Raw genomic sequence first — 26,924 nt, 5'->3', positions numbered from 1 at the left:
TAATCCATTTACATTCAACGTTAAAACCGTGAAGGCATTTCTTGAATCGGCCATCTTATCCTTTGGTTTATGTTTGCCATATTTTTCCCTCTCTCTATTAATATCCTTTATTGTACCCATACCGAATCTCTTTAGTACTGAACCTTTCTCCAAGTCTCTCTGTCCTGTCTTTGTTTCTCTGTGTGTAGGGCTCCCTTTAGTATCTCCAGTAGGGCAGGTCTCTTGTTAGCAAATTCTCTCAGCATTTGTTTGTCTGTGAAAAATTTAAGCTCTCCCTCAAATTTGAAGGAGAGGTTTGCTGGATAAAGTATTCTTGGCTGGAAATTTTTCTCACTCAGAATTTTAAATATATCGTGCCACTGCCTTCTCGCCTCCATGGTGGCTGCTGAGTAGTCACTACTTAGTCTTATGCTGTTCCCTTTGTATGTGGTGAATTGCTTTTCTCTTGCTGCTTTCAGAACTTGCTCCTTCTCTTCTGTGTTTGATAGTGTGATCAGTATATGTCTCGGAGTGGGTTTATTTGGATTTATTCTATTTGGAGTTCACTGAGCATTTATGATTTGTGTATTTATGTTGTTTAGAAGATTTGGGAAGTTTTCCCCAACAATTTCTTTGAATACTCTTCCTAGACCTTTACCCTTTTCTTCCCCTTCTGGGACACCAATGAGTCTTATATTTGGACGTTTCATATTATCTATCATATCCCTGAGGTCCATTTCGATTTTTTCAATTTTTTTCCCCATTCTTTCTTTTATGCTTTCATTTTCCATTCTGTCATCTTCGAGGTCACTGATTCGTTGTTCAACTTCCTCTAGTCTTGTACTATGAGTGTCTAGAATCTTTTTAATTTGGTCAACAGTTTCTTTAATTTCCATAAGATCATCCATTTTTTTATTTAGTCTTGCAATGTCTTCTTTTTACTCTTCTAGGGTCTTCTTGATTTCCTTTATCTCCCGTACTATGGTCTCATTGTTCATCTTTAGTTCTTTGAGTAGCTGCTCTAGGTGCTGTGTCTCTTCTGGTCTTTTGATTTGGGTGCTTGGGCTTGGGTTATCCATATCGTCTGGTTTTTCATATGCTTTATAATTTTCTGTTGTTTTTGGCCTCGTGGCATTTGCTGAACTTGATAGGGTTCTTTTAGGATTTGTAGACCAATTGAAGTCCTTATCTCTAATTTATCAGATGTACAGCTTCGTGGAGTACACTTTCTCTAACTAACCAGCAGGTGGCGTCCACGAGCCACCTGTTCTCCACAAGCCAGTTCTCCCCTGCTTAGCCTTTTTGGTGAGTGGGGGAGTGAGTCTTGTGGGGTCCAATTGGTGTACCAAGCTTGCGTGTGTAGTTGGTGTTGCCTGCCCTGTATATGGGGCGTGTTTCTGGGCAGTCAGGGAGGGGGGGTTTCCCTAACAATCAAATCTCCCTGGTGATCCTAGAGTTTTAAAGCTGCTGCAATAGTCTAATCCTTCAGTTCAGTCCTGCCACAGTTTGTCTCTGCCACTGACCCACAAGTCCTTGGTATTGGCGTATGGCTCCTGAGACTTGCAAGTGGGCCCCTCTTCTAGGCCGTGCACCCCGGGTCCTCTGTTGAGGGATGACTGTGCTATGTCACAGGTGAGTGCCGTCCCCCCAGGGCAGTTCTGGGCTCCTGGGCTGTGTAGGGAGGCTCCCAGTCTGCTGAAATGATGGTGAATGGGGCTTTGTCAATTCACACTGCTCCACCTTCCCAACTCTGGGACAATCAGCTGAGGTTGCAGGGAAGGCTAATGTCCACGCCCAGTTTTGTGGTGTGTGCCTGTTATTTGAAGCACTTCCGTCACACTGGGTTGTCTGGGGCAGTTCTGGGCTATGGGGCTGGCGATGGGCAGGAGTGTTTCCTGTCCACCAGGATGATGGCTGTGAGCGGACACCCCCCTTTTCTTGGGAAGTTGTGGTGTTTAGTGAATTTTCTCAGCCACTGGATTATTGCGTTTTGTCTCAGAGCTCTCCTAGTTCTGCTCTTGACTTGACCTGCCCAAATAGCAAGTCTTTGAAGCTTTCTGTATTGGGCTTCTTAGAGTAATTGTTTTAGAAAAAGAAAAAAGGATTAAAAACAAAACAAAACAAAACAAAACAAACAAACAAACAAAAAAAACGGGCCCTCCTCAGAGATCTAATGGGTTATTGAAATGCTAAGAGACAAAGCAACCAGGGCCATTAAGGAAAGGTCCACAGGGCAGAGAGATCATCTTTTCTTCGGGATTTGCATATGCGCCTCAGGGCCCTTCCCCTTTCTATGTTCACCAGAACTCCAAAAATCCTCCGCTTTTATTTTGGAGTTTTTCATGTTGTTTTTTTTCTATGCCTGTCTCCTCTCTGCTGGGCTGGCTGCTCTCAGATTCTCTGGTGTCTGGTCTCAGTCTGTCTATGGTTGGAGTTTGAATCAGTAGAATGAGTTTCCGATAAGGGCTGCCACTGCAGTTCTCCCTTCTCCTTCCCGGGGCTGACAGCCCCTCCTCCCCCAGGACTGAGCCTGGCAGGGAGGGGCGCGGGTCCCCTGGCCGCAAAAACTTACAGATTTCGCTGATCTCAGCAGTTCCACGTTTTCATGAGTGTTGTATGAAGTATGCCCAAAGTCAGATTGCTCTGTGGTGTCCAGTCCACGCAGTTCCTGGCTTTCTACCTACTATCCTGGAGGAGTAACTAAAACATATAGCTCACCAGTCTGCCATCTTGCCCCGCCCCTGTATATCTTTTAAACATAGCCAGTGAATTCTCAACACCAAAGCAATTTGATTTTCTGAGTATTCATTCAAAACATATATATGAAGAGATTGTGTTCTAATGGTCAGAAATTTAATTTCTTCTCTTTTTCTCCCTGAATGTGTTTTTCCATTCTACTTCCTTGATAGAATTTTATCTTAGGGTTATATATCTTATGCTTAAATATCTTTTATTGGTCACCCTATCATACTTCCCTGAAACCAAACTGTGTATATAAATTGAGGTATATAAAGGTTTTTAAAGTTTACTGTGATCATAAGGGTCTAAGTGTTAGGAAATTTCTTCTGGATGTAGTTTCAGTTTTTACTAGTACATGGTTGATCAATGCAACATAGATATATTGTATGTTTTGAAAAAAATTATTAAACACGAAGAGAAAAAACTGTTGGAAATGAATCTCTTATTGAGATGGATGGAGCTCTCCCTCCTTAGTTCCCAGATCCAGGAATGTCTGTGGCTCACAGATTGAGTTGGTGCCCAGCATCGTTCTCTTCTGAGAAACCTCATTTATGCAATGAAGTGCTGGGAATGGAGGGAGTCTGGTTGACACACTGTCACTCAAACCATTCTTCTGAGCTAACATTAAGTTGGCTTTTAATCATCCCTCACTTGACAACTTAATCAGGTTCTGCAGTTTTGTGGAGAGCAAAGAATTGGAAGCTAGCAGACCTCAGGAGTCTCATTCACCCCAGCTTTAGAGTCTCATTTTCTCAGCACACCCCAGGGTTTGGATGGGACTTTTGGTTTCCAACCTGGGGATTTTTAGCCCCTGGGAGAAGTGCGACCGTACTCCAGGAAGTGGGCCAAGGCCCTTCCCTGGATGGGGCTGGGACTCCACTGTATTCACTGGCAGAGCCATTTTAGCAAAGAGGACTGTGGCAGTGGAGTCTCTGGAGGGTGAGCCTCTTAAAAGAGTCTATTCTCGTGGACTCTGGAGTCCCCAGAACCTGGTTTGAAGATGGTGCACTGGGCCCTGTCCTGGCTGATCCTTTTTTTTTTTTTTTTAATTCAGTTTTATTGAGATATATTCACGTACCATACAGTCATCCATGGTGTACAATCAGCTGTTCACAGTACCATCATATAGTTGTGCATTCATCACCCCAATCTATTTTTGACCACTTTCCTTACACCAGAAAGAATCAGAATAAGAATAGGAAATAAATTAAAAAAGAACACCCAAATCATTTCCCCCATCCCACCCTATTTTTTATTCAGTCTTTGTCCCCATTCTTCTACTCATCCATCCATACAGTGGCTAAAGGGAGTGTGATCCATAAGGTTCTCACAATCACACTATCACCCCTTGTAAGCTACATTGTTATACAATCATCTTCAAGAGTCAAGGCTACTGGGTTGGAGTTTGATAATTTCAGGTATTTACTTCTAGCTATTCCAATACATTAGAACCTGAAAAGTGTTATCTACATAGTGCATAAGAGTCCACCAGAGTGACCTCTCGACTCCTTTTGAAATCTCTCAGCCACTGAAGCTTTATTTCGTTTCATTTCCCCTCCCCCTTTTGGTCAAGAAGATGTTCTCAATCCCAGGATGCCGGGTCCAGATTCATCCCCGGGAGTCATATCCTGTGTTGCCAGGGAGATTTACACCCCTGGGAGTCAGGTCCCACATAGTGGGGAGGGCAGCAAGATCACCCACCGAGGTGGCTTAGCTAGAGAGAGGGGGCCACATCTGAGCAACAAAGAGGTGGCTGACCCTTTTTACCCACTTCCTGGACGAGGATAAAAATGGCGTGCCCATTAAACAGGAGACGGCGGCCACTTGATAAGCTACCAGCAGTTCTGACTGGCACTGGGTATTTTCCTTCAAAATAATTTTTTTTTTCCTTTCAGTACTTTTAAAACTTGTATTACTGATTTCTAAAGCTAATATCTGGCACTTGCCGAAGGGCAGACAGCTTGTTGCTGACAGGCTGCATTAGCTCTCCTGCGGTCCCTGTAACTTCTTCGAGGCTCCTCTTACCTGTTTTCGTCCTCGGTAACAGCCACCCTCCTCCACCCAGAAGTCCCGCCTCTCCTCCAAGTACTGTTCGTGAGTCTTCTTGGCTGGCACCATTTCAATTCAGCATTTCATTACAGCTATTTTTTTCAGATTGTTTTAAACAGGGTATCCTAGGAACTCACTTTCCTTTCTGTTTCTGAGAGGTTTGAACCATGTTTACAACATTTTTATTATTGGCAGGGCATCACTGTTTTCCCTTGCAAAGTCCCTCCCTTTTAAAATTGCGTGTCATCAGAAACAAGATTCGTTTACATTTCCAAAAAGCAGCTCTTCTTTTAACTACTCTGTCATTTTTTAGATCTACCTTCTGATTCAACGGCCATCCTTTCTCTGGTGAATGAAGCACAGTATCTGCTGATAAACAGATCCAGTGTGGTGGAACTTCAGCAGCAATTAAGCACTCGGTAAGAGCTCTTACCTCTGGAACACAGACAGGTAAAACCAGTTGTCCCTGGGAGGGATTTCACTTATCTTGGAACCACTTTAAAACTAGAGAACTTATGGCTAGAACAGATCTGGAAATCATTGAGTACAACTCTTTGTTTACAGTAGAGAAACTGAGGCCCAGACAAGTCACACATCCCTTCAGGCCAGCTCCCATTAATCTTTTTTAGGGTTCTCTTTTCTCTTCTTAAGATACTTCTTGACATCCCTAAGATACTTAGTGGAGAAACCCAGCTCTTCTTTTTCCATCATCCCATTCCTTAGTATTTGATTTAATTAAAGTGCTGTGAACTTGACCCCATTTCATTGCCCACCCACTGATTGTCCCATGTTCTCCAGGAGTCCTGCCCTACTTCACATGGCCATTTTGAGGGCTGAATAAGAGTGTTTATGAAAGCTTTTAAAATTGTAATTACAGATATTATTTATTTGTCAGTTGTACCATCAGATAGAACCAGCAGCTCTGCCTCCTGACTCTTGCACATGCTGACCATGGCAGTTTTTGGTCATAAACTTCCTCTTTTATAAAGCACAGAGGGAGTGTTCTGGTTTGTTAATGCTGCTGGAATGCAAAACACAGAGGTGGATTGGCTTTTATAAAAGGGGGTTTGTTTGGTTACACAGTTGCAGTCATAAAATATCCAAGGTAACACATCAGCAGTCAGGTACCTTCACTGGAGGGTGGCCAATGGTGTCTGGAAAACCTCCGTTAGCTGGGAAGGCACGTGGCTGGCATCTGCCCCAAAGTTCTGGTTTCAAAACGGCTTTCTCCCAGGATGTTCCTCTCTAGGCTGCAGTTCCTCAAAAATGTCACTCTTAGTTGCTCTTGGGGTGTTTGTTCTCTCTTAGCTTCTCCAGAGCAAGAGTCTGCTTTCAACGTCTGTCTTCAAACTGTCTCTCATTTGCAGCTACTCTCTCAGCCCCTGTGCATTCTTCAAAGTGTCCCTCTTGGCTATAGCAAAATCGCTCCTTCTGTCTGAGCTTATATAGTGCTCTAGTAAACTAATCAAGGCCCATGCTGAATGGGCAGGGCCACACCTCCATGGAAATTATCCAATGAAAGATCTCACCCACAGTTCAGTGATCACATCTCCATGGAAACATCCAATCAAAAGTCTGCAACCCAATCAACACCAATACATTTCCTGCCCACGAAAGACAGCATCAAAGATAATGGCATTTTGGGGGACATAATACATCCAAACCAGCATAGGGAGGGTTTATAACCTGGGGATTAAATCCAGAAACAAAGGATTTTAGGACTGGGAGGTGCTAACTGTCCCATTTCAAAGGAGGGAACTGTGGTCCTCAGAAGTCGTGGGAATTGCACGTAGTTAGTGGCAAAGCTCCACTTGGTTATCTTGGACCCCGGCTTTGCACACTATGTCAGAAGGGGATTGGCTATTTCCTTAGAACCTACTTTCGCCCTCAACCAGAGCCTCTCAGTTCTGTCTCCAGGGAAAATTCCAGTCATGCTTAAGGATTTTTCCTCCAACTACTGAAGCATGACAAAGTGTAAAAATTGTTATGTATATAACTCAATGAATTTTTACAGATATATACATGCTTGTAACCACTACTCAGATCATTTCCAATATCCCACACACCACCCTGGTATCCCCTTAGTTAATCCCACCGAAGGTCACCACTATTCTGACTTCTCTTCCCATAGAGAGTTTCACCTGTTTTCAAATTAATATAATGAGATCATACAGTGTGGGTCTTTTGTTGGAGAAATTTTAAGACAATTTTTCAGTTAAGTCCTCTAGTGGGGAGTGCATGGAGATGCAGAGAGCCATTCTGCAGAACCTTAAGTCAGTAAACAAAAATTTGAATTAATAATAAAAAAAATAGCATATGGTAATAAAAACTGCAAACAGCACTGAAGTTAGGAAGCAAATATTACCTCCCCATTATATCCTCTCTATTTTTAATGATATTTTAATATCTAAAAAGAATGAGCCCTTTGTTCTTTTCAGGTCCTTGGCAATTAAGCCTGTTGACAGCTCTTTGAATGTCTTGCCCTGATTCACCTTACAGAACTGGCATTTTCTCAGAAGTTAGCTCATTTGACCTCTGTTCACCTGGTTTCCAAAGTCCTTCATTTCTTCAGCTAAGATAAACTCACATTTCCATAGCCTCTTGTGATCTTCTCCCTGGAAATGGGACCATATCCCAGGAGGAGGCCATCAATGTCTGCTTAACAGATTAGTGTCCGTCTACCTTACACTTGTGTAAGGTCGAAGCTTTTTCTGATCATCCAGGCCTCAGGTCAGAGGAGCACTGATGAAGTCAGGCATTGCTTGGCATGGCAGGCAGGTTGAATTATTACAGTCAACTATTCTGTCTCCCCTTTCCCCTTTCTTGTATGTCTTAAACAGTGATGAGAATGGAATGGAGGAATTATTCCCAATGAACAGTCTCATCTCGCGTTTCCGTGCCAATATTATTATTAATGGCACAAGACCTTTTGAAGAAGAGAAGTGGGATGAGATTTCAGTTGGTTCCTTGCATTTCCAGGTAAGTCCCAAGGGGTTCTATTATCCTTCCCCAAGGATTGTCAATGAAGATTGACCTCAAATCCAGGCCTGGAGAGTGGCGAGCAGGGATCTTTTCTCCATCCCTGTTTCTTACCCACAAAATCATGGCAGGAGGGTGTGTAATGTCTAATCCTGGAACACCCCTGGGATGGATCCCTCAGTAGACACTGAGATTGTGTCCTGAACAGATGATTGTAGCTCTGTGCTGCCCTTACCATGTCCTTATGTCAGGACTTAACTTCTGTTTCTTGGGACACTTGTGTCTATGTGAACTTCATCCTCTGACAGTTGCTAGAATTCTGGCAGCCTGGAGCTCATGGAGACAGGACTCCCAAGCTGGGCAGACCATCCATGCCCATGGCTGCTCCACCTTCTTACACTTAGCCTTGCTGGCAGCTGGGAGGAGCTTGCAGTCAAGAGACAAAGCCACCAGGATGTCCTCTCTCTCCAGGCTCTGGGCTCTCAAAACCTTTGCTGTAGGCTTTAAAGACATCAGCAAGAGGAGAAGGTCTTAGGCTAAAATCTCTGCCCCCCATGTGGGCCGATAAGGCCCCAGGAGACAAGACCCCACTGAGCTTTCTGAGCTCATCACCCTCCCTTCTCTGCCTCTGCCATGTTGAACTTCTCTCCATTCCTTAAACAAGCCGAGCTTCCTGCTTCACTGCCTTTGACCTTACTGTCCCTTCTGCCTGCCATGTTCTCCCTGCAGCTGCTCGAGGGTCTCAGCTAAGTTGTCACCTGCATGGACAAGCTGTTCCTGACCTGCTGCACAGTTGCACTCTGCACGGTACTTGCTTATTTCATCAGAGCATACGAGGGTGGGGGCCAAGTCTGTTTTGTTTTCTCCTGTAGATCTGAGCCCTGGCCCAGAGTTGTTGCTCACTGAGGCATTGTTGAGGGAATGAATGGACGAGAAAGATGAGGAATAGACAGGGACAGAAGAATGGGGCATCTGCAAAGAATGTGCCCAATTCTGCAGTGGGGAGTGCAATTATCTTAATAATAATAGTGTATAGCCAGTAGTAGTAGGTTAGCCAGTGATATAAACTGAAAGTAATGGGTTACCTAATGTCCACGGTCTGCACGCAAAAGGAACACCAATTTAACATCCAGAAAAACTATAAACAATAATTTACATCTTGTGGCTAAATTGCAAGGCACAATAAAATACCCCAAAGATCTTGTTTACCCATTTCACTCTCAGATGTCCTCTTATCCTGGTAGCTACTCCCCCTTGAAAGTCAATTCCTTCTCTCCCCTAAATTCTCTCCCACAAACCTCTCTCTGCAACCAGCTCACCTGCCATGGACCCTCATCCCTCCAGCCTGACTTACTCTTCTTTTTCTTATTTTTTATTCCTCTGTCTCTGCCATGTTAGATTTACTGTTTTAGAAATGCCTGCACTTACATATCCTGCTGGGCACAAAGTAAGCACTAAATATACACTGCTGGGTAGATGGCGAGAGGGAGGGAGGAAGAGGGGGGAAAAGAAGGAAGAAAGAGGGAAGGAAGTAAAGAGAAAGAACTAGAACTAGACTGGGATTGCTATCAGAAACTCACCTGGCAACAGTATCACCTGTGTCTCTCCCTGTACCTGGGGGCATAAATACAAAAATCCCCCTTCTGAGATCACTTCTTAGTATGCTTTACTTTCTTTAGGTCACTGTTTTTAATAATAGCAATTAATAAAAGTTAAATTATGCGTGTCCTTTGACCTAGTTATTTCACTTGTAGAAATCTATCCCCTACAAGTTTGCTATTTATTTGTTTATTTAATTTTATTTATTTCAGTTGTCTGGATTTAGCCTGACTATGACGTTCAGGGCACAGTCCTCTAGACTGCCAAGTCTGCCCTTGACTTCTGACCCAGCTGCTAGGAGTTAGAGTCCAACTTCAAAGTTAGAGGGAAGAGTCCACACAAGGACAACGTCTGGGAGTTTTCCAAAACCACCCTCAGGTTTGAGGATTTGCTGTTCTGAAAAATATTATACTCACAGGAACAGTTTATTATAGGGAGAGGATTCAAATTAGCCCCAGTGAAAGGAAGAGACACATGAGGCAGAGTCTGGGAGGGCTCCCGACACAAGGCTTCCGTTGTCCTCAGGATGTGTCACCTTCCTGACATCAAGAGGTGACAGTACCTGCGAAGTATTGCCAGCCCAGGAGGCTCACCTGGTCTTTGATGTCCGGAGTTTTTTATTGAGGCTTGTGGATTGGCTGCCCACATGGTTGAATCCAGTTCCTATCCCCAGCCCCAGCCTCCCCAGAGGTTGAGCTGATACCACATGGGGTGGAGGACCCACCGTGGGTCAGCTTGTTAACATAAACTACCATTTGTGGTTTGAGAGGGCCCACCACGAATGCCAAACACACTCTTAGCACTTGACTATTTGAATATCAAATGAACATTTCCCCATTTTATTTAAAAGGTTTAGAGGAGCTGGGGACAAAGTCCAGTCTTCTCTTTGTGCAAGGCCAAATACTTTACTACACAGCAGTATTTTTGTAATTAAGAAAAATTGGGGAACATCCCAAATATCCATAAGAAGAAGATTCGTTAAATAAACTGTGCTGTATTCATATACTATAATGCTGTGCAAGCATTAACAAATATGCAGTATAGTTAACACTGTGTCTTTCAGAAAGTTAATGCTTCAAAAATGCTTGTTGATGCAGCTGCTCAGTGCTGAAGCAGTTGCAATGAACTAGCACGTCTTTTTTGGAAAGTGACTTTTCAGTGAGCATTATCAAGTTATAAAAACTTTCTTACCTGTTGGTCTTATAATCTCACTTTGGGAGATTGATCCTAAGAAAATAATTACAAACAGGAAAGAAAGTATGTGAATTAAGATCCTTATTGCAATATTACTGATAATATCAAAGCATTAGAAACTATTTACATGGCTTCAAAGAGGAATGGTTAAGTGTATCAACCCATGTGAATGATAGCCCATTGTGAAAATTGCAAAATCCAAGGGTGAGGTAGGTCTCTGTGTACTAAAACGGAAAGATGCCCTTTATATATCATTGAATAATGGCCACCAGCCAGAATGTGAGTGATAGGAGCAGGCCAAGAGATATCCAGGTTTAATTGAGTGTTTCTAATTTCATTGCATAGTTGGTATTTGCCCATGAGTGAGCAGAGGGGAGAATGTTTATGAGAAAATCAAGTATTTTTTCACCTTTTACATATACAATAAAAGAGTCATCTTATCACTACTGAGCCACATACTTTGTCTTTTTTTTTATGTTAATATTTATGGGAGATTTTTCTCGTTATAATGGCAATTCATGCTCATGGCAGACAACCCAGAATAGAAGTTCTGTTATGTGGCACGATTCCTGTTAAGAAGGTGTCTACTGTGTTTTATGTGTTATGCGTGTGTGCATATATATATATATGTGTGTAAATATTCACATACACAAACACATTTATATGAATACAAATATAATTTTGTTTCTGGCTTATTTAAATTACAAAAATGAATATTTCCCCATTTTATTTAAAGCCCTTCATAGATTAATTTAATGCAAAATATAGCATGATTTGCTTAACTACTGTCTACTGTTTGACATTTAGGATGTTACCAAATTTTCCCTATTATAAACAATGTGATGAATATATTGCACATAAATCTGTGATTGTACTTTGGATTCTTAAGTTAAACTCCCAGAAGTGAACTTGCTAGGTCAAAGGGCATGAACGCATTATGGTTCTTTCTGATGACTTCCTCACAGTGGCTAGTGCTGGGTCTGCAACTGTTATATCTTCTCTCAGCGTATCCTTCTTCAGTCGCTGAGTTCTTACCTTCTGCAGAATCCCAACATTCCTTGGTAATCATCTGAGATTCACAACCACTCTTTTCTTTCTCTAAAACATCCTTAAGCAGCAGCTTTTCAGCTGACAAACATGCAGGTGATCCCCCAGCGGGCAATGTGAGGAGGTGCCACTCTCCGGCTCCTCAGACTTGGGGTGCTGCATCAGGCATTTCTCTGCAAGTCTGCAATTGGTGGGAGGAATGGCCTCCCACCACCTGGCCCTCCTGGGCCCAACTTCCTCCCTAAGAAGCACTGTCTTTTCTCACTCGCCAGGTTTTGGGGCCTTGTCACAGGTGCCAGATGATTTGCATTGACCAACAAACTGGGCAGCGAAATCAAGATGTTTTCCAAAAACTTTCTGAGAGTCGAGAGAGAAAGGTAAGCATGACTGCAAAACAGGCCACCCTGTTTTAATATCCTGGTGCATTAGCTGTGCCAGCGCTACATTCATAATAGGCTGAGAGATTTTTAGGAAGGGGAGACTTTGCTGCGCAAGCCGAAGCTGACTGGCTCCTAGGAAGGCACTGACTTTGCCCATGGAGCCATCTTATTTTCCCTTCCCATCCAACTCTCCACTTGGTTGGTTGTTTTATTACATGTACGTTTCATGCTCTCAAATCTTTTTGAAGAGATATGGAGTATAACTAATGAATAAGTAAAGAAGTAAAGTAATTCCATTGTTCCAATCCTTTTTTTCTTCACCCCAGAAATCTCTTGAGGAAAAAAATGCCTTCTGGTAAATAGAGGAGCTGCATAGAAAGATTAAGTAAATTTCTTTATACTAAGCCTGTAAGTCATCTTCTTGAGGGTTAAAATGTTTAAATGTTATTGTTATGGATTCTGGATTATAAAAGCTGAACTTGTAACATTTTGAGTCTTTAGGAAGATTTATGCTTAGGCTTACTATTAGGGCTTTTGGTTTGCAAAGAATCGCAGGAAGCCAAGTATGCAGTCAGGCTGCATGGAACAATTCTTGAAAATTAACAGGAGTAATGCAAAAATTTCATCTGTTTCTAATACAAGTTTTAATTCATGGTAGAATGTTATGCATAATTTTCCTAACACCAGGTTTTTGTTTCACAGTATTTGATTTCATAAGTCTCCTGTGGTCTGCAGAGATACTTGAGTGTTAGGCCAACATGTCTGTCTGCCCAGACAGGTCAAATGGGGTGTGAGGGCCTTGACCCTGCCCATCCAGATTTCCAGGAGAGGGGGTGCATGAGCACAAATACTAGGGTACATGCAAGTAGCATTTCTCAATATCACTGTAATTCTCATGTGCACAAATCTTTTTTTATTCCTAATTTTAAATTTAGAATAATGTTAGAAATGCAGAAAAGTTACAAAGATAGGACAGAGAGTTCCCATGTATTCTTCACCCACATGTGCACAATTCTTGAGGAACTGATTTGGTATACATTGCTGAAAGACCTAATAAGTCATTAAATTCCACAGTTTAATATCTTTGCATGAGCTATATTGACCCAAATCTTTTAAGAATGAATTAGAGGTATAAATAATAAAGAAAGAAAAGAAACCCCAGCAGCCTCAACCAGGTTTGATATTTTTCCAGCTGAAGATTTATGAAGACTAAGGGCCATTCATGTTTCAGTAGCATGCCTTCCGAGAGAGATGAAGGAAACTTCGAAGCTGTGCTGCTTTATAAGTCAAATTATGTAGAAGGGATTTCGTTTGTTGTGGTACAATGGGGGCTGCAAGGGAAGGACTCACCTGCCTCCGGGTAACAGAGCAGTCAGGGTGTGGAAGGAGAGTCACTCTTCTTCAGAAAGGAGTCCAGAGAGTTTTGGGGCCGGCGTCCTGGGCATGGGCCTCAGTGGGCAGAGCTGGGAAGGCAGTGGGCAGGACTATCAGTGTCGGCAGTAAGGGGGGCCCTCGGGCTGGCGGCAGCACCATGTTGGTAGTCCTACAATGGGAAGAGCACCTCGGCTGGAGAGGTCTGGCAGAGGGAGGAGATATGCAAGGGAGGTGGTCTCAAGCCCTGGAGACCTGGAACCCAGAGGACGGGCGGCCTGGAGGCACACTGGGCAGGGGTGTGTGCAGATGGAGGGGATTCCCCAGGCAGCCTCCTGCCCCAGCTCCCGGGGCCCCTATTGTTCCCTCTTGGACTAGTTCCAGCTCCCCTCTTGTTCAAACATCACAAGACACAAAAGTAAGGTAAGGAGAGAGCCCAGTTTCTTCCGGGGGAAAATGCAGACTTAGTCTTATATTTCCACCCAAGTGTAGAAGAATAGCTAAAATATTAGGTGATGTTTATCAAGTGTTTGCCATGTGCCAGGCCTGGTTCTGAGGGCTCACTATTCATTTAATCCTCTCAACAGCCTTAGGAGGTTGGTGCTTGTGCTGCCTCAGTTATACAGATGAGGAAACAGACACAGGGCGAGGAGGACATGGCTGAGCCACGTGGTCAGAAGGGGCCGGGCCAGGCCTGAACCCAGGCATGCTGAGGCCGTTCTATGGCCCCGACCACTGCTCTAGGTTGCAGATATATTTTTTTAAAGGGATTTTTTTTAATTAAATTCAGTTTTATTGAAATACCTTCACACACCATACAATCATCCATGGTATACAATCCACTGTCCACAGTATGATAACACAGTCATGCATTCATCATCACAATTTATCTCTGAACACTTTCCTTACATCAGAAAGAACCAGAACAAGAACAAAAAGTAAAAGTGAAAAAAGAACACCCAAATCATCCCCCCATCCCACCCCAAGGGGATTTTTTTTTAAACTTACAGCTTACATTTATTCTTTGATTCTCTTCACAAATATTTAATTGGGCACTTAAATGCCAGGTACTTAAGGAAGCACTAGATGTACAACCGTAAACAAAACAGCCGTATCCCTCCCCTCCTTATGCTTACAGCCTAGATGGGATGTTTTTAATTGTAAAATTTTAAAAAATCACATAAGTTAAATGTTGAAAAATAGAGAAGAAAAATCTAAATGCTCCAGTTTTACCACAGTTCATTCATTCTTTGTTCGTTCATTCAACATTTATTGAGTTACTACTATAGGAAGGCACTAGGTTGATTGCCAAAGATAAAAATATCAGTAAGACAGTATTTAGTTATGCTAAATTTCCATCCAGTTCCTTTACTATGCATACTTTTATATAATTGTAATCATACTCTAAAAATATTTTTGTACCTTGCTTTGTCGTTTGATATATCATTGTCATTTCCATATACAAAATACCTGGTCTTCAATGCATCATTTAAATGCCGTGATATTCTATGTAGAGTACAACCATGATTTACCAAAGATTTCCCCTATTGTTGTTGAATTTTTTTTGTCATGCCAAATAATCGACAATGAACTTCATGGTACTTATAGTGCCAAGGATTATTTCTTAGGCTAGAGTCCCAGAAGTCAAAACACGAGGTCAAAAGGAGTGGACACAAGATAGTGACCCTGACTAACAGATAAAAGGCCCCCTCTTCTCTCTGCTGTGTGGCAGGTGCTGTGCCTCTGCCTGGCTGGTCCCCTTCTGCTTCTGAATCTACATCCGCCTGTGGCTTATGCTATTTTCTCTGCGACAGACATCTGTGATAGGAATAGCTCTAGATATACACTAAAATTTCCCTTTGGCTTCAAGTTCTAGGATTCAGTTTTTGTAATTGTTATGGATTCCTTGCTTTGATGTCATAGAACACCCACTTAGGGCAGGCCTGCTTTTTAACCCTCTGTTCTCCATTGCTCTCCCTGCCAGGCCTCCCGGAGATAGCCTTGGCTCCTCAGACCTTGTTCAGTCTCCCCCTGTAGTCAGAGAAAACAAAAAGCCCTGCTGTCTAAAGCCCTTCCTCTTGCCTTACTTAAAAAAAAAATGTTTAGCCAATTGGAAACCCAAAATTTGCTAAAAGAATTTATACAGCAAAAAGATAAAGAGCACTGATAGGCTTTCACACCTTTACAGCGTAGGTTCTGAATTAACTTCAATACCTGCTGAAATGCACCGATTAGTAAGCTTTCAGGGTCTTAATCAATACTGGAGCTCAAATTATAGCTGTGTCTAGGGATCATACTAAATTTAAACGAGCTAAACACTATCCCCTTAGGGGAGTTACTGAACAGAAAATAGAGGACAGATAGGTATGCCTCACCTTAACCATTGGAACTATTGCCTTGCCTAAATTCCCCTGGTTGTATGCTCATTGCCCTAAATATTCCCAAAGTGGCCATAGATGCTCTGACTAATGAGTAACAAATTAAATTGTCTTCAGTAGTTATGAGTTGGCTTGACTAAATGGGACCCTACGGACCTTCCCACTCTCCCATTCCCCAGTTGAAATAGCTAATACAGCCCAATGTAAATTAAAACAGGACCATAAAGGATTGAAATCCATTATACAAAACCTATTTAGAGAAGGGGCGATTATTCCCACTGATTCTCCATTTAATAGCCCCATTTCATCTGCCCTTAGATGTGAAATGAATTTGTCCTACTTTTTGTAGCCAATGTTAAAGAATTTACACCCCTACTGCATGTATTTCCTCTAACCCTCTTGGGAAAAGAGAGTGGGATGTGTTATTTCTGACCACAGGCTGAGCTCCTGAGGGCAGAGACTGTGTTTCTCACCATTAAGTCCCAGCACCTGCCCAGGGCCTGGAACATGGGGCATCCAACAGATGTTGTCACAGGAAGTAATAGATCTGGGAGCACATATTCTGAATGTTCCTTTGCTGGCTAGCGTACATTTATAACAAATCTTGAGTAGACTTACTGAATTCTTTATTTTGGACCTTCCATTTTTATTCTGGAGAATTTGGAGACCCTAACTTGCATCACACATTCCCAAGGACAATGCAGAGTGTTTTAGTTCCCCAGGCTGGTCAAAGCAGATGCCATGAAATGGGTTGTTGTTGTTGTTTTTTAATGTTTTCATTGATTGTATTTTTTTCTGTATACCATCCAATTTTCAACCCCTTGCAATGCTGACATTCATTTGTTTTCCCTCATTTAAAAACATTCTTATATTTGTACATTTAATCACCATCATTGACCACTCTAGGTTTTGCTAAGTTATACAATCCCAGTCTTTATCTTCTATCTTTCCTTCTGGTGTCATACAGTCCCTTAGCTTTCCTCTTTCAACCATAGTCACACTCATCTTTGTTCAGAGTACTTACAATATTGTGTTACCATCACACACTATTATGCTATCCATTCTATTTCTGGATCTGTACAATCAATCCTGTTCAACCTTCTGTACTCCTTCAGTGTCAAATGCTTGATCTCTAACCTGTTTTTATCTCTTGATAACCTGTGTTCTCAACTCTCAAATTTCACTCATCAGTGTTAGTCCATATGAGTGAGATCATGCAGTACCCTTACTGATAGTCTTAATTTCTACACTCTTCTTCAAACCTCTCTCCCTGTCTTTTCCTATCTGCCTGTAGTGCTCCCTTTAGTATTTCTTGTAGAGCAGGTATCTTGTTCACAAACTCTCTCAGTGTCTGTTTGTCTGAAAATATTTTTAACTCTACTTCATTTAGAGGACAGTTTTGCCAGATATAGAATTCTTGGCTGGCAGTTTTTCTCCTTCAGTATCTTAAATGTATCATACTACTACCTTCTCGCCTCCATGGTTTCTACTGAGAAATAAGACTATGTCTTATTGAGCTTCCTTTGTATGTGATGGATTGCTTTTCTCTTGATGCTTTCAGATTTCTCTCTCTGTTTTTGACATTTGATAATCTGATTATTAAGTGTCGTGGAGTCGGTCTACTCGGATCTGTTCTGTTTGAGGTACGCTGCGCTTCTTGGATCCCTAATTTTATATCTTTCATAAGAGAAGGGAAATTTTCAGTGATTATTTCTCCTATTATTACTTCTACCCCTTTTCCCTTCTCTTCTCCTTCTGAAACACCAATGACATGTATTTGTGTGCTTCATGTTGCATTCAGTGCCCTGAGACTCTGCTCATATTTTTCCATTCTTTTCCCTGTCTCTTCTTTTGTGTGTAGGATTTCAGATGTCCTGTCCTCTAGTTCATGAATCCATTCTTCTTCCTCTTCAAATCTGCTGTTGTATGTCTCCATTGTGTTTTTCATCTCTTCTATTGTGCCTTTCATTCCCATAAGTTCTGCCAATTGTTTTTTCAAACTTTCTTCTTCCTTATGTTTGCCCAATATCTTCTTTATATCCTTCATCTTTTTGCCATATCTTCCCTCAACTCATCAATTTGATTTTTGAATTGATTTAGCATATTTGTTTGAAGATTTTTAATTAGTTGTTTCAAATCCTATATCTCATTTGAAATGTAAGTTTGTTCCCTTGACTGGACCATATCTTTGTTTTTCCTAGTGTGACTCATAATTTTCTGTGGTCTAGGCATCTGGTTTCCTTGATTACTCCAATCAGATTTTCCCAGACCAAGTGAGCCCAGGTCTCAGGAGAAGCTGTATTCAGTATCAGGTTTCCCTGAGGGTGAGACTCAGAAGATTGTCACACTTTCCTGTGAGGCCTCTAGACTCTGTGCTTTTCCTATCCTGCACAGCAGGTGGCATTTCTCAGTCCGTGGCTCCCCACTGGTGTAAAGAGGTGTGGTGCATTTACTTCTCAGTGGACCCTGTCCTGGCCAGGTACTGAGGGTGTCAGAAGCCAAGCTTAAGTTGTTTCTGTTTTTGTTTTTGTCCCACCCCCACCCCCCACCTAGGCCCTGAGGTCCGAGTTCTCTGAGGGAGGGTTGCCACTTGAGCTGCACCCCCACCCCCACCTGTCTTCTTAGGAAAGAAAAGCCCTTTAGGGAATTATCTTCTATACTTGAGTTTTTCCTTTGACTCTCTGACTATCTTAACTCCTCACTTGCCTGGGTCAGTGCTGACAATTGAAAATACTGAGGCTTTCTCTAATGAGCTACTTAGAATGAAAGAAAAAAAAAAGAAGTCCCCTTTTCAGAGGCAGTTCCCCATCCTCTAATTCACCAGGTAAGAACTGGAGTTGGTACCTGGTTCTGTGTGCCCCTTTTCTTGGAACACAGCCCTTTTCCAGTAGTCTGAGCTCAGTGGACTCCAAAAGCCTCTGTTTTTATTTATGTACTTTTTTCCATCAGCCCCACCTCCTGTCTTCCAGGAGAAAGCCCAGGTTCCATTCCTGCTTGCTCTGGGTTTATCCGTGCTCATAACATGTATTCAGTAGCCGTATTTGTTAATTAAAACCTCAGTTGGAGCTTGGTTGAGCTACCTTCCCTTGCTCCCAGCAGGGACTGCTTCTTTTTCCCACAGTGAAGTTTTCCAACTCAGCCTGTCATGCCAGTGGGGGAGGGGTGCCAACTCCGCATTTTGGGGAGTTTTACTTACAGTTGTATGCTATGATCTCAGCCATTCCACCCATTCCAGACTGGTGTGTGATGTGGTCGGTCACGGGTGTCCCCCCATCAATTGTTCCAGACTATTTTCTAGTTATTCCTGGATATTTACTAGTTGCTCTAAGGGACTAACTAAATTCCACACATCCCTATGCCACTGTCTTGCCCTGCTTCTGAGTTGGTTTTATACAGTGGGAATTCATTAGCTTACAGTTCGAGGCTGTGAGAATGTCCAAATCAGGGTATCATCAAGGCGATGCTTTCTTCCTGAAGACCAGCTGCCAGTGATTCTTGGCTCCTCTGCCAAGGCACATGTGCAAGACATGTGGTGGCATCTCCTGTTCTCTCCCTTCCAGGTTTTGCTGCTTTCGACTTCTTGCTTCTGTGGCTTTTTCTTTCTCCCTCTGTATTCTATATTCATTCCATTTATAGAGAACTCCAGGAAGAAGATTAAGACCCATTATGAATGAGGTGAGTCACACCTTAAGTGAAACAGCCTCATCAAAAGAGCTTACTTACAATGGGCTCACACCCACAGAAATGGATTAGCTTTAAAAACATGATTTTTCTGAGGTATATATAATTCCAAAGCACTACACAGAATTTTTCCCTTACCTTCACAAAATGTTTTTTATGTTAGGGAACAGAGTGGAAGTTGGCCTGCAGTAGTCAGAGCCCGGAAGTAGGAAGAAGGCCCTCATGTGAGAAGCTCAGGGATGTGAGAGGGAAGTTAAAAAATGTGTCTAGCAGTAAAGAGGTGCAGGGTGACTGTCAGGAAAGGATACCTGAAAATCTGAAATTAGGACTCTCTGCTTCTTTCTTGCTGCTTTCTACTATATAAGAGAGATATGTAGCAAGTCCTAGTATATATCTTTGAAGAGTTGACTTTATGTTATTGAACATTATTACTTACAAAATTATTCTAACTCCTAAGATAATCTAGTTTTTAAAATTGTTGTTCTGTTCACAGGTGAACTTCGGTGTGTACCTGATGCATACAGCTTTGGATTTATCTTCTCCACGTTTCCTGTCCGTGGGATCTCAAGTGCTCCCTGTGTTGAAAGAGAACGTAGAATGCCATGATTTACGTGCTTCCGAGAAACTTCAGGATACCATCTCATAAACATTTTTTTGAGCACGTATTAGAATTTCTGTTTTACAACTATCCCTACTATTATTAAGATTTGCAACTTGGTTTAGAAAATCTTACTCTTTTGAATCAGGACATTTCTTTTCCTTTTGGAGGAAGAGAGTGGCTCTCACTTGCTTCTTTCTACCTCTTTCTGTTTCACCATTTGTTTGCACAGGCTGAGGTCAGGAGAGCAGGTCAGAGTCTCTGTGCCTTCCACCAGGCAGGGTAGGCATGAATGCTGCCCCCAGACCCAAAGAGCCCCTGTTTGTATTTGAAGTATGCCTGGTTTCAGTCAGATGACATTTTTAAGGAAGCTTATTGGGGATATTTAACCTATCCAGGTGTCTATTTTCAATGTTCCCATATTGTTATTATTTAAAAAGAATCTCTAGGCTCTTTTCAACCCCTTTCTACTGAGGAAGGTGTTCCATGCCCACTGATCTTGAGCATATGAGAATGTGCCCTCTTTTCCTCTATGAATGATGGAGGTGGGTTTATGGAATGGGTCTAGAGGGTGACCCATGGCCATATTCCTTCAGGGGAGATTCTGTTTTGAGCAAAGGCACAAGCCAGCAACTCCCATCCCTGGCCACCATCCCTCCCCCCTTTTAGTTGACACTGAGGCTGCTCACAAGCCTGCAGTTACACTCAGTGATGGGGTGCTTGTGGGAGCAGTTGTTCTCCCTTCCACAGCCCGATGGGACAGTGTTGGTCCAGCCACCTGAGAACCTCAAAATCCCGAACAAGAGGACCCTGTAGGCACAGGAGGCCCATTTGTACCACCTCTGATGAGTGTTCCTGCGGCCTCCAGTTGAACATATCCCATGACTGAAAGCTCACTCTTCAATGAAGTTAGCCTTTCCATTGAGTAGTGAGAAGTTCCTCTTTGTATTGAGTTCTCTCAGTAGTCAACAGTAAATAAAGTGGACAAAATTTAGAAAGGCCATGTCAGATTTGAAGAACACAAATGATGAAAAGAAGCTTAATTTAAAGAGCATACATAGAGGAAGGAGAGAGCAGGAAGGAGGATTGGAAAGTAATACTCCTGATCTGCAGCATGGTTCCAAGAAAAGTTTGGTCAGGCTGAAGAAGAGTCTTCAAGCCAAAGGGATCTGTTGGAGGAATCTTGTGTTTTGTGGGAATGTGCCTGCCTTCATAACCCTGCTGTGCTCAGGCCCTGGCTGTGGTAGTGGATTGAGAGGGGCAATAGCTGGAGCTGTCAGTGAATCATGCTCCCTGAAAGCAGATATCAGTGGTGCATTTTCATGGCCACCACAATAACACACTGCATGAATCAATGTATATGAAATTCTAGAACAGGAAGAACTAACCTATAGCATCAGAAAGCAAATCATTTGTTGCCTGGTGCTAGAGCTGGGGTGGAAACTGTAAAAGGGGTACAAGGGAACTTTTTGGGGTGATAAAAATGTTCTATATTTTATTGTGTTGGTGGTTGTACATGCATATACATTTGTTGAACTCATTAAACTATACACATTAAAACTGCAAAAAAAAAAAAAAAAAAAGGAACATACATAGAACCCCTAACCAAATAACTAGGAAATACACCATTTTTTTCATAAACTCACTTGGAATATTTATGAAAACCTGTGCATGTACTAACTAGACTATAGAATAAGTTACAACAAATTTCAAATGTTAGGTATCATACAGACCACATTCTCTGACTATAATAAAACCAGGTCAAAATAAAAACAAAATGACAACCAAGAAATATATATACTTGGAAAATTTTAAAATACTCTTCTAAATAACTCTTGGACCAAAGAAGAAATCACAATAGAAATTATAAAACATTTAGAATAGAATGATAATTAAAATATTGCATATAAAAATTTTTGAAATTCAGCTAAAATGATACCAAAAACAAATTTTATATATGAAAATGATTATGTTAGAGAAGAGGAAAGCTAAAATATAAGGACTCATTTTAAAAAGTTAAACAACTGAAAACAAAATAAATCATAAGAAAATGGAAGAAGAACTAATAAAGAATACAAATTTTGAAATAGAAAACAAAAGGGCAAACAAGCTAAAAACCAAAACAAAAATATTACAAATCTCTGGCAAGAAAAAAAGGGAAGGTATAAGTAAACTATATTAGGAATGAAAAAGGGAACGTATAACAGATTCAATCAAGATTTTTAGAAGTTGTAAGAAAGAATTTAATATTTATTTGAACCTAATAACAAACTCTCAAAATACATAGAGCATAATTGGGCAGAACCAAGATGCAAACAGATCTACAATCATAAAGGGAATTCTGAATGTATCTCTCTCAATTATTGATAGAACAAGCAGGCAAAAAAATTAGTAAGACTGTAGAATATTTGAACAATGTGATTAGCAAATGTAACTTAATAGGTATATATAGAATCCTGAACTCAGTAAGAGCACAATATATATTTTTTTCAAGCCCATAGACTATGTATAAAAATGGATCTTTATTAATAGATCATAAATCTTTTCCCCAACCGTAAAACTTTTTTTTTTTTTTAAACGACAGGGCAATAAAGCAAGCCTCAACAAATTTCAAAGACTGAAATCACACAGAGTATATTTTCTGACCATAATGACATTAAGCTAGAAATCAATCAAAAATGTAACTAAAGAAACCCCATATGTTTGGGAATTAACAAAAACATGCTTTTAAATTACCCACGGATCAAGGAAGAAATCGCAGTGAAATATTAGAAAACATTATTAGCTGAATGATAACAAAAATACTGCGTATCAAAACTTGTGGGATGCAACCAAAACAGAACTTAAAGGAAAGTTTATAGTCTTAAATGCATATTTTAGAAAAGAAAGGAGACTACAAATTAATTAGTTAAATATCTATGTCAAGAGGTTAGGAAAATACAATAAATTAAACACAAGGAAATTAAGAGGGAATAGGGACTGTGGAGAGAGCCTCTCTCCAGCTGTCTTCCCATGCTCCTGCTGGATACCCCACATTTCCAGACCCTGGAGGAACCCCACCAGCCCCTGGTGCAGTGGTGCCCCTGAGTGGACTGGCCCTCCTAGAGGCTCTCCAGCCTTCGGCCTGCTGCACACATGTCCCGGAGCTGGGCTAGGTCGGGGGGCTCTGTTGGCCCACCTGGGCCTGGCAGCATCCTGTTCGCCATGGGCCTGGGCTGGTGGGCAGCTCCAGGTGGGGAAGCACCAGCTGCTGTTGGTCATTGGGGATGGCAGGGGACTTGGCACTCACCGTCAGTTCAGCCAGTCTACCTTGTCCCCAGTTGTGTGTGACCGATAGCAGAGGGGCAGTATATGTCCCATGGAGAGCAGCCTGGAGGCATTGGGACAAGGGGAGTTTGGAGCCATGAGAGGACAGCATATAAGGAGCAAAGTGGGTGTCCCATTGGCTTTCTCAGTCCCTTGTTGAGGGGTTTTGGGGAACTCTAGAAGGTTAATGACAGATTCTCAGAGTAAAGGACTGAGCAGTTTCCAAAGAATTTGGTTGGTAATACGGCTCATGTAGTCTTTAAGGATGGGAGAGCCAGGGTAGGAGCCACGGCATGTGTGGCATTATAGGCAGAGCCAGTTATATAATTTGTGGGGCCCAGTGCAAAATGAAAATGCAGAACCCCATGTTAAAAAAATTAAGAATATTTACATGGCACCAGCAAAGCATTAAACTAAGCCTGGGGTCCTGCTAAGGGTAGGGCCCTGGGTGCCTGCACAAGTTGCAAGCCCAGGAAGTGGACCCTGATCTTAGGGTAACATATGTTACCTAATGTTGGGGATTGGCTCATGCCCCCACAAAAGGCATGTTCAGGTCCCAACCCCTGGTCCTGTGGGTGTGAACCTATTTGTAAATAGGGCCTTAGAAGATGTTATAAGTTAACTGTGCCCAAATGGAATGACGGTGGGTCATATTCCAATATGGCTGACGTCCTTATAAGCTAAGGAATTTGGACATGAAGAGCAGCCACAGGGAGCAGCCAGAAGCTAGAAGTCAGCAGAAGGTGGAAGAGAAAGGAGATGGCGTTGCTGTGTGCATTACCATGTGATAGGAAAGCCAAGGACCAAGGATCGCCTACCACTCAGCCCCAGAATGCCACAGTCTTTGGGGAGAAAGCATTGCCTTGCTGATACCTCAGTTTTGGACTTCTCCTAGCCTCAAACCATGAGCCAATAAATTCCTGTTGTTAAGCCAACCCATTGTATGGTATTTGTTTTAGCAGCTAGGGAACTAAAACACCTAAACTTAGACAAAGCTTTCCATCCATTGGTCCAAGTTCTAAGAAAATTTTAAGAGTGAGCATGTCTTCTGCTGCCAAAATCAGTGTAGCATTAAAAAGATAAGAAAGGTTGCCATTGGGCATTTTCTAGGTTAGCTGCTAATCTCCAGGAAGGTCTTCATATTTCTCTTTTATTCTTCCAGTATAGGAGGTTGGTTTCTTTCCTAGCTTTAGACACACTTGTTCTAAAATATTCACCACATTAGCCCTAGACCATGACACTGGCTACTTCCTGCCAATGAGACTGAGACTGGAGTCATTTCAGGACAACTTAAGCACGCGCGCGCGCACACACACACACACACACACACACGGGCTGATTCTCTAAGCTATCTATAAATACATATGTATTCTTTTAAAGGGCCTACATTTATAACAGAGATGAATTAATTTTGGAACCCAAACTGCCAAGCTGAAGTCCTAGGTTTTGAGGTAATTTCTAAATTCTGAAATCATATTGCTTATTATTACTGTAAATAGAAACATATGTACTTTTATTAAATGTGAATTTTTGCCTGTGGTAGTTTGAGGATGGTGTCAAATTATTTGCTACTCCTCCCAATGAGAGTTGGAGTCTAATTCCCTTTCCTTGAATCTGGGCTGGTCTTAGGGACTTGCTTGAAGTATAAAATGTAGTAGAAGTGACATTCAGGGACTTATGTGTCTTGGTCCTGGGAAGCCCTGTAGCTTTTGCCTGGGCATCTTGGAACATTCTCTCTGGGAGTGCTACAGCTACATCATATGTACAGCACTGTCAGGTAAAATACAGGATCCCCAGACAAACAATGAATAATTTTTAAAATATTACATATATCCCATGCAATGTTTGGACAAATTAATTCATCCCTGTTATAATTGTAAGCCTTTTAAACAGTGTGTCTGAATTGATAGATATTTTAGAGAAGCAGGCTCAGTGTTTCCTTTAAGTTGGCCTGAAATGTTGCTGATATTGCATGGGACATACACTAAAAAAGTATTTGCTTTTTGTCTGAAAGCCAACTTTATCTGAGTATCCTGTATTTTCATTTGCTATATCTGACCACCTGACACATGTGGACCCTGGTTGACAGTGCAGTTGAGTTCAGCCTTCCCGCCATCCTGCCAAGGCTCTAGACATGCGAGTGAAGCCATCTCAGACCCTCCAGATCAGGCCATCTGCCAGCTGAAAACCACCAAGCCACTGTAGTCACCACAGCACGGCACAGAATTGCCCAGCTGAGCCCTGCCGAATTCTTGACACTCAAAAGCATAGGATATAACAAAATGGTGGTTGTTTTAAGCCAGTAAGTTTGGGGTGATTTGTTGCAACATTTTAAAGATGGACTATGTATCTCTAGTTTTAGTTTAGCTTTATGTTTTAATTTAGATCTTTTCACAGCTGTGTTTGAGGTAAAAATAAATCTTTCATGTCTATCTTTTCTTTCAAATATTTCTGGATAAGGGAATAAAAAACTAAACCAACACTTTTTTTTTCATTTTTTATTATTTATTTTTATTAGAGCAGTTGTAGGTTTACCAAAAGTCATGCAGAAAATAGACAGTACCTTGTACCCTGCCCACCTCACCCAGTGATCTCTATATTAACATTTTGCATTAGTGTGTTAACTTTGTTACAATTGCTGAACCAATATTATCGTAATTATATGACTAACTGTAGACCATAGTTTACATTAAGGTTGACTCTTTGTGTTGTACAATCTTTTATTCTGGTAACATATATACAATATAACATTTCCCATTGTAACCACTTTCAAATATACAATTCAGTGTTGTTAACTATATTCACATTATTGGCTACCAGCAAAACCATCCATTACCAAAATTTTCCATCACCCCAAACAGAAACTGTACCAATTAAGTATAACTCCCCATTCTCCATCCCAATCCCTGCCCCTGGTAATATGTATTCTAATTAATGAGCCTATAAATTTGCATATTCTAATTTTTCCATATAAGTGAGGTCATACACTGTTTATCCTTTTGCATCTGGTGTATTTCCCTCAATATAATGTCTTCAGGGTCCATCCATGTTGTTGCATGTATCAAAACTTCATTCCTTTTTATAGCTGAATAGTATTCCATTGTATTGTTTATACCACATTTTGTTTATCCATTCATCCATTGATAGACACGTGGTTTGCTTCCACTTTTTGGCAATTGTGAATAATGCTACTTGAATATAGGTGTGCAAATATCTGTTTGAGTCCCTGCTTTCAGTTCTTTTGGGTATATACCTAAAAGTGGGATTGCTGAGTCATATGGTAACTTTATAATTAACTTTCTGAGGAACCACCAAACTGTTTTCCAAGTGGCTGTACCAATTTACATTCTCGTCAACATGTGTTATTTACCACTGTTTATTTTAAAATAATAGTTATTCTAGTGAATGTGAAGTGGGGTCTCATTGTTTTTTGATTCATATTTCCTTAATGGCTAATGATGTTGAGCATCTTTTCATGTGCTTATTGGCTATTTGTATGTTTTCTTTGGAGAAATGTCTATTCAAGTGTTTTGCCCATTTGAAAATTGGGCTTTTTTGTTGTTGAGTTGTAGAGTTCTTTATATGTTCTGGATATTAAGCTCTCATCAGATATATGGTTTCTTA

At 41.5% G+C, this 26,924-nt stretch overlaps 1 protein-coding gene across 5 annotated transcripts in view; it reads left to right on the top strand.

Moving 5' to 3' along the window:
• MOCOS (molybdenum cofactor sulfurase) overlaps positions 1–26,434 on the top strand; it is a 73,936-nt gene extending 47,502 nt beyond the window's left edge. For 3 of the 5 annotated variants that reach the window (XM_037805886.1, XM_037805884.1, XM_037805887.1), the window contains 4 exons: positions 5,081–5,186; positions 7,608–7,746; positions 11,859–11,963; positions 19,890–21,583. In XM_037805886.1, coding sequence (XP_037661814.1) covers positions 5,081–5,186; positions 7,608–7,746; positions 11,859–11,963; positions 19,890–20,042 — 503 coding nt within the window. In that variant the 3' untranslated portion in view covers positions 20,043–21,583. Of the gene's footprint in view, positions 1–5,080; positions 5,187–7,607; positions 7,747–11,858; positions 11,964–19,889; positions 21,584–24,680 lie in introns of those variants that run through there. The other 2 variants (XM_037805885.1, XR_005212186.1) reach the window with 2 other exon arrangements.
• The last annotated feature ends 490 nt before the right edge of the window (positions 26,435–26,924 follow it).

Source organism: Choloepus didactylus, chromosome 16 (genome assembly GCF_015220235.1).
Source record: "Choloepus didactylus isolate mChoDid1 chromosome 16, mChoDid1.pri, whole genome shotgun sequence".
Lineage (NCBI taxonomy): Eukaryota > Metazoa > Chordata > Mammalia > Pilosa > Megalonychidae > Choloepus > Choloepus didactylus.
Note: the sequence above shows the minus strand (reverse complement) of the source record. Positions and strands in the feature narration are given on the sequence as shown.